The sequence below is a fragment of the Lactuca serriola genome, chromosome 5, assembly GCF_051521515.1.
Source record: "Lactuca serriola cultivar US96UC23 chromosome 5, Lser_US96UC23_V15, whole genome shotgun sequence".
NCBI lineage: Eukaryota > Viridiplantae > Streptophyta > Magnoliopsida > Asterales > Asteraceae > Lactuca > Lactuca serriola.
In genome coordinates, this window is record NC_136412.1 from 6,401,093 (window position 1) to 6,409,186 (window position 8,094).

The 8,094-nt window shown below is 34.8% G+C and overlaps 2 protein-coding genes across 2 annotated transcripts; one reads left to right on the forward strand and one right to left on the reverse strand.

Moving 5' to 3' along the window:
* Positions 1–526: 526 nt before the first annotated feature.
* CNX5 (co-factor for nitrate, reductase and xanthine dehydrogenase 5) lies at positions 527–4,017 on the forward strand. Its single transcript, XM_078999699.1, has 11 exons — positions 527–980; positions 1,238–1,330; positions 1,425–1,480; positions 1,663–1,727; positions 1,849–1,923; positions 2,344–2,422; positions 2,825–2,863; positions 2,949–3,057; positions 3,141–3,259; positions 3,343–3,459; positions 3,532–4,017. The coding sequence occupies exons 1-11, from the start codon at positions 722–724 to the stop codon at positions 3,901–3,903; spliced, it is 1,383 nt and encodes a 460-aa protein (XP_078855825.1). The 5' UTR covers positions 527–721; the 3' UTR covers positions 3,904–4,017.
* A 717-nt stretch (positions 4,018–4,734) lies between these two features.
* LOC145051871 (aspartate carbamoyltransferase, chloroplastic-like) lies at positions 4,735–7,547 on the reverse strand. Its single transcript, XM_078999700.1, has 6 exons — positions 7,290–7,547; positions 6,330–6,841; positions 6,127–6,266; positions 5,348–5,521; positions 5,044–5,280; positions 4,735–4,942 (listed from the first exon to the last, which is right to left on the reverse strand). The coding sequence occupies exons 2-6, from the start codon at positions 6,820–6,822 to the stop codon at positions 4,835–4,837; spliced, it is 1,152 nt and encodes a 383-aa protein (XP_078855826.1). The 5' UTR covers positions 6,823–6,841; positions 7,290–7,547; the 3' UTR covers positions 4,735–4,834.
* Between the last annotated feature and the right edge of the window lie 547 nt (positions 7,548–8,094).

Sequence of the window (8,094 nt, forward strand, 5' to 3'; positions counted from 1 at the left end):
CACTGCCTTTAGTCGAATAGCTAGTTAGATAGTAGGTAAAATTAGGCGTAGCATTATCGACACATCAAAACTTGAAGACTCATAATGGTCCATAATGTGAATTAGAAAGTGTAGGAGAGGCTTGCTTGCTGGAACTTCATACAATGGATGCCTTTTCTTATTCTCACTAAAAGTCACCACATAACTTCAAAAACTCATCAATAGTGGCTATGAGTGCTTCTAGGTCGAAAGAGAGGTGACGAAGGCTTAGGGTGTGCAAACCCTAGCCATCACATCCTTTAAATAGGGCGTAAAGCTAGAAAATTAAGGTTATACGGCCCGATCGTCGCCACATCATGGCTAACATCACACCACGTCGTGGGGACCAAAATGAATGCGCGTTTCGGCTGGCCTTGACTACTTCGTGGTGCATCCTTTGCCTAGTCGTGGATTATTACTTTTATCCATGAACCTTGGTTGATAGTCGCTTATATTTTCGAGTTAAGAGCTAAATTACCCTTAAACGTTATTTGTGTTTTCTTGTGAAGTTGGAAACGAACCCTCAAACACCCAAAAGTCGTTTGTTCACGACCTTCGTGGCCAAAGGCGCCAAGGGACGTATTGAAAGCCCAAAATTGACTGTTTGCAGCAGCAACATTTTCTTATTTAGGGTTTATCACTTGACTTCTGCCTCCAAATTCTCATCTAGATTACTGTATAGTGAACATTGTCCACTTCACCAATGGAATCCAACGGAGGAGTTGATGAATCGACCCGCTTGCTCAAGGAACTCCAGTCGTTGAAGGATTCCAAGCGAGATATCGAGGCTCGCATATCGGCTCTTGAAGGTCAGCTTCGACAAATTCAATCAAATCAGCAGCTCAATAACAAGGCCTCGTCCGATTGTTCCAATGGCGGGTCGGAATTTGGACATGATTTGACCCCAGATATGATTTACAGATACAGCCGTCAACTTTTACTTCCTTCTTTTGGCGTTCAAGGTTTGTTTCTACTGTGTTTATTAGGATTGACCTTGAGTTTAGATGTGTGCGTTCAATTTGCAACAATATCTAAACTAGTGCAGAAAGTGGTGATTAAAATGATTGTTTTTGCTCCAATATACACTCCCTTTGCTCCATGTTTCTAAGTCTACTTTGTGAAGAAAGAGCTCTGTTTTCATATTATGTTATACAATCAGTGTGCGGAATTCTGTTGATTTAAAAGGTTTCATCTAATTGACTTTCTTGCTGGGTTGCAGGGCAGTCAAATCTCTTAAAGTCATCCATTTTAGTTATTGGAGCTGGGGGTTTGGGATCACCTGCTCTGTTATATCTAGCAGCCTGTGGTGTAGGTGAGGTATCTGCTTTGTTTATTGTAGATTTTGAAAATTTATTTTTATTTTTACATCTCTTAACAAATAATTGAATGTGGCCAAATTTTAACAGGTCGGTTAGGGATGGTGGATCATGATGTTGTTGAGCTAAACAATCTACACAGACAGGTATAATGATGATGCCTTGTTAATTCCAGTTAATTATCATTTAAAATGAAGTGATCAGCATTTATCATCATCAACCATTGTTTTCTTTCAATAATTAATATACATCATTTTCTGGGTGCGTGTTCTTTAAATCATGTCAGCAAAAAGCATGATGTTGATATATTAGTCTGTCAACATTTCAGATCATCCATGGTGAAGCATACATAGGTCGATCTAAAGTGGAATCTGCTGCTGCAGCTTGTCGTTCGTATGTTATTTCTGCTTATTTTTTTTAATTATCTCATAAATCTAGCAAAGAGTGTGTTTGTATAGTTTTATAAAAAAATTGAAGTTTGTGTTACGTTAATGCTATTAGTGTTGTGTCTCAGGATCAATTCCACCATTGAAATAATTGAACACAGAGAAGCTTTACGCACATCAAATGCTTTGGAGATTGTGAGCAAGTATCCTTCATGAAATTCTTTGGAGATATATATGTATGTAAATATTTTGAGTGAATTACAATTATCGTTCCTGTGGTTATCCTAAAATTACGGATTTGGTCCCCATCCTTACTTTTTAACCTTGTTCGTACCTGAAAGCAAGCTTGTCAACTCTTCTCGTCCCTAGCCGACCTAAAATGACTAATCTGCCTTAGTAATTATTTGTTTATTATAAATAATAATCAAATAAAAGAATCAGGTAAGGGAAAATTAGTCATTTTGGGTCGGGTTAAAATGCTTATTTTTAGGGGAAAAAAAATTAAGGATGAGGACCAAATCCATAGTTTTTAGATAACCATAGGGACGATTTTTGTAAATCAGTCTAATATGTTTTTCTGGCATAAGTGTTCCATGATTTCCTTGACTGTTATAATTTCGTAGATACGACATTGTAATAGATGCAACAGATAATGCTCCGAGCCGATATCTGATCAGTGATTGCTGTGTTTTGCTGGGAAAGGTGTGTGTTGCTTTTTAGGGAAAATTTCAGGAAATAGCAACATACTTTACTCTCAATGTACTTTACTTTTTACCATAATAACAATATATTTACATTTCGTTACCCATACTAGCAATGTACTTACATTTGTTTTACACATAATAGCAACATTTCTTCACCAGGCAATAATTGCAATACATAACAAATAAAGTATATGAGTAGGTAAATGTAAGTATTTGGCTATTATAGGTAAAAAGAAAATAAAGTATATTGCTATTATCAGCAAAGATATGTAAGTATGTTTCTATTATGTGTATGAAAATAAAGTACTTTCTTATGCTTATCCACATATAAATGAAACATTAAAACTCATATGAATCAATATTTTTCAAGTTCTGATTTGTAATAATTATATATTTGCAGCCTCTTGTATCAGGTGCTGCATTGGGTTTGGAAGGGCAGGTACCTTTTTTCTTTCTACAAATACAACTTGTTGATTATAAATTTATAATGTATCTATCTTACTTTTTTTTTTTTTTTTTTATAGCTTGCGGTTTATAATTACAATGGAGGCCCGTGTTACCGATGCCTGTTTCCAACTCCACCACCCACAACAGCATGTCAGAGATGCTCTGACAGTGGAGTTCTTGGTGTAGGTAAGCTAAACTTATATAATAATAATATCAGTCGATTTACAGTATATAATATTTTGTGATGTGGCTATATATTATTATCATAGTTCCTGGAGTTATTGGTTGTCTTCAAGCTCTAGAAGCCATTAAAGTAGCAAGCTTGGTTGGCGAGCCACTTTCTGGAAGGATGCTTCTTTTTGATGCTTTGTCAGCCCGAATTCGTATTGTGAGTTATTATTATTATTATTATTATTATTATTTCATTTATTTACAACTTATTGGGTATATTTTTACTATACTAAAATTTAGGTGAAGATTAGAGGAAGGTCATTACAATGTGAAGCTTGTGGAGAAAATGCAACAATGACACAAGAAAATTTTCAACATTTTGATTATGAGAAATTCACTCAGTCACCTTTATCTCCGGTTTGTGTTTTTAACCTAGCAAAAAATATATATATTTGTTTTTTGTGAAAGTGAAATTTTATGGATTTGCAGGCTCCTTTGAAGTTGAAATTGTTGAAGGAAGATTGTAGAATAAGCAGCAAGGAATATGAGGAGGTGGTTAAGAAGGGGGATGCACATGTCCTGATTGATGTTCGGCCATCTCAGCATTACAAGATTGTCTGTCTTCCAAATTCCATGAATGTGCCTCTTGCAAGTTTGGAAGATAAGTTGCCAGAAATAGAATCTGCATTGAAGTCTATTGATAATGGTAATGCTGGTGTTTATGTTGTGTGTAGAAGAGGTAATGATTCTCAGAGGGCAGTTGAGTTGCTTCACAACAAGGGTTTTGTGTCTGCAAAGGATATTGTTGGTGGATTGGAGTCATGGGCACGTGATGTTGATCACAGATTTCCGACTTACTAGTAGTATGTTGTAATGTTGTGTCACTAAATCATCTTGTTTTCTTTTGAATGGTGTTTTTGGTAGGATAAATATATAAACAATTAAGAGTTATAAGTATGTTTCTTTTATCTAAAAGTATTTATTTACCAAACTTGAATTTTAAGAGATGCTATGTGTCAAAAGGTATGGAATAGTTAGGATGCTTTCATGCAAATGAAATATACTTTCACTCTAGCAAACATAATTTTAGTAGAGATGATTATTATAAAAGCGACTAAAAAGGAGAAGCCCATTTCACATAACGTGGATCATTTATTTTACAAAAGAAAAAAATCTTCCAGTTACCTTCTTTTTGTTTTTCAGTCACTGCCATATTTTGGTGAAATGACATTTTTTCACAAAAAGTGTTATTACATAAAACACCAATGATAAAAGGTAATTCAAATAACTCTGGGATTAGGAGTTTTTTCGTTTAAAATAAAAACTAAAATCTCCTACCGGTGAGCAAAAAAAAAAAAAAAAAAAAAAATTTCCAGCTTTTTCCTAAAAGCTGCCATGGCGAACTCACCATTTATGTTTTGTTTCGTGAATATTTTCACATAACTTAATTTTTCTGAAGTGCCAACATTCCTGCGAATTTATATGTAAAAAAAAAAAAGCAGTTTGACGAATTGATTGATCTTCTTTCCCCCAAAACCTGTGGTCATTTTATTTTATGATACATGTTGAAGAGATGTTGATTTTATGATATGGCCATCCCATTTTTAGTTGATTTGGTACTCATTTTAATATCTAAGATTCAAGTGTCCATGCTATAAGTTTATAATCATAAGACTAACTTGGATTACCACATATGGAACTTCAATTTTGATATGTAAGATTATAAGACCAAAAACAACAAGAACATTTATGACAAGTTTGTTGAAAAACAAGTCCAATCATGACAAGATAATCACCAACCAAGAAGTAAGAGCTTCAACAAAGCCATTCGAATGAAGAGTCCATTTTTGGCTTGTCTAAAGTAGGCAGCTCTCGGGTCTCCATCTACTTCCACTCTTATCTACGTAGAGATAGACAATCATCAAACATTGTGGTAAAAAAAAAATGTAGAACATTCTAGAGACATACATGCTTTATGCTTGAGAGAAGAGGTTTGCTTACCTCATCAAGCCTTGGGAGAGGATGCATGACAACCGCATGGTTTTGCATGGCACTCAAAATATGAGAATCGACAATGTACTTTCCACGAGCTTCCTCATAAAGATCAATCCTCTCCCCAAACCGTTCTTTCTGAATCCTAGTTTGATACACCACATCACATTCCGATGCCACCTCCTTTAGATTCACACTTTCTTCCCATTCAACCCCCTTTGATGTCAGGTACTCCTTAATGTCATCCTATATATTATATTTTATAAATATTACCAAACCAAATCATTTAAATAATTATTATTATCAAGTGTACCTTCATTTTTACAACATCTGGGGAAACAAAGTAGATCTTGACATCATTGTATTTGGCCAGAAGATATGCAAGGGAACGAACGGTTCTCCCATTTGCAAGATCACCAACCAGTCCAACTTTTATTCCATCCAATTTTCCAATCTCTCTTTCGATAGTGTACACATCAAGAAGAGCCTGTTATATTTACTTATGACTTCATACCCTTGTACTCACTTATAAGTTTATAAATATTTTTTACACGATTTTTTATAAATTTTTTTTTTTTTTTTGCATGAACCGTAAGATAATACAAAAAAGTACAATCTTTTTATCGTGAAATATTACGAAAGCATTACAGAATCAGGGAGATATACATAAAGAGTTTGACTTGTGCAACTACATATTCATGGATTCTTTTACAATTCGATGAATATTAAATTTTTATGGGTATACTTATGAACCATAAATAATTTAAATTTATGATAAAGAGCTTTAGATTTAAGATTATTACATTTGTACTATTATTTATAGAAAATAAAGTATGGTTTATATCTTATGACAGCTTTTAAATAATCAGACCTTTGTTATTTATCATCATTTCTACACAAAGGGGAAATTCATTCGGTCCAAAGAAAAACAATAATCAGACCTGATAAAGATTAAAGCACTTTATCAAGACAGTCATCGACACCATTACCCATTCAACCACTTTATCCATACATAACTTAATGGGATAATGAAAGAAACAAACCCTTAGTAATAATCCACATAAATTAAAAAAACAAAGTGTGTATACGTACCTGAGTAGGATGCTGCCCTGGTCCATCACCAGCATTAATAACAGGAATGTTAGCTGTCATGGCTGCTCTTTTAGCAGCACCACTTTCAAAATGCCTCATCACAATTATGTCTGAATACCCTTCAACTGTTCTTATTGTGTCTGAAAAACAGCATCAACTATCAAATCAAAATGAATCAACATAGACTTATATCAAAAAACTACCTTCGAGTGTCTCTCCTTTTGCAGCAGATGAAAACTCTCGTGCATTTTCTGTAGTCAAAACTTCCCCACCCAACCGTTTCATTGCTGATTCAAATGAAAGTCTGGTCCTTGTTGAAGGCTCATAAAAAAGAGTAGCCATTAGATAACCTTTTAAAATCTGGTTTCCACGTGACTTCTTCTCAATTGCTTCCATTTCACGTGCCACTTCAAATATAGCACTCAGAATGTCTCTATCAAACTGTTGTGCTTCAATCACATCATCAAGTTGAAACACGTCCCCTTTCAAGAAACTACGGTTCCTTTCAATATCTAGTGCCCTGCACTTGAGTCTTCCAGGTTGGCGCCAGGTCATCGACTTATAAGGGTCAACATATATGTGATTTGTCTTGAAATGAACTGAATGCTTAGGGAAGCAACTCGGTTTATTGCACATGAGTTCATGATCTCGCAGAGTCTCATGCAATGTACATGTTGAAAATGCAGCAGATGACATTGCCTTAAGTGGATTTCACCTGAATAATGTTTTTTACAAACCTCAACGTTTAGACAGTTAATCAGGGGGTGTTTGGGTTTGAATTTTCAAAGTGAAGAAGCAAAATGAGATGATACAAGTTATGGTATACAGGTATAATCCTAATTACACCAGAGTCAGGAGTCTAATGCAGAGAGCAATTATTCTAAAAAATGTTCAGAAACCATCTTAATTAGATTGCCAAATATCAAATATATACAAAGTGCTTAATGATACTCAGAAAGAAATGCTTTGCAAGTGGCTCTATTGTGAGTCTGCAAACGAGGGTTTTTGAAATGTTAGAAATACAAAGTATCAGAGTGAGCGAGTGTTTTTGATGAAAAGCCTAAATTGAGATGAAATTCGAAAAGTAATCAACACAATCTTATTGCACATAAAAATATGTAGGAACAATTAGAGCAACGATGAGATGGAAAATGCGAAATTACCTTGGAGGATGAAAACTCTTGCAGTTGCCGATGCGCTCAGCTCCGGACTCCGGTAACTTAAAAATGGATAGAAAATCAAATCAAATGAAATAAGCTCCAAACAGGTTTAGCTTGGCTCAAATGGTGTGATCTTGTTCTTGTGCAGTAAAATAAGAATCTACGGCAACTTTGGGGGCATGGCGAGCCGTTGGCAGTGGAGGCCTATAGCGTGTAACAATTGCATAATAACTTTTATACAAAATTTCAATCAAAATATCAAAATACGAAATCAAGAATCGATACCTAAAATAAATAGTGTTGATGCAAATTTATATAAAACAGGAAAAAAAAATCGTGGTTGCTTTCCATTTTGATATAATACTGTTTATCTGGTTTAATTTTTCATTTGGAAAAAATAAACAAAAAAATCTTATAAAAAAACAGAAAAATGTCTAGCTCGTGATCGTCAAGACTTTTCCATGGGTTCCTTGTAAGCTTCGTAACTCTTCATGGACTAGTTATCATTCATTTTGACTCTGACCCTCTTCGATATGCGTATGAGGTAAGACATTTTTGTTTGACCCGGTAAGAAAAAAAAGAATCGGTTGACTGAGAAAGGAAGGCATCGTATTCCACTAGTGCCCTTGCGTGTGTATCCTTGTACGTGTGCATGTGTATCGTATCCCAGTAGGAAGAATCGATCCAACACCCTCTTTGTGTCTCGTTCTTAATTGTGACATCCCCAAAATCTCGGCAGAAAAGACCGGTTTTCATTTATGTTTTTTAAACATTTTCAGAGTAAATCTTTTGATTTTAAAAGAGATGC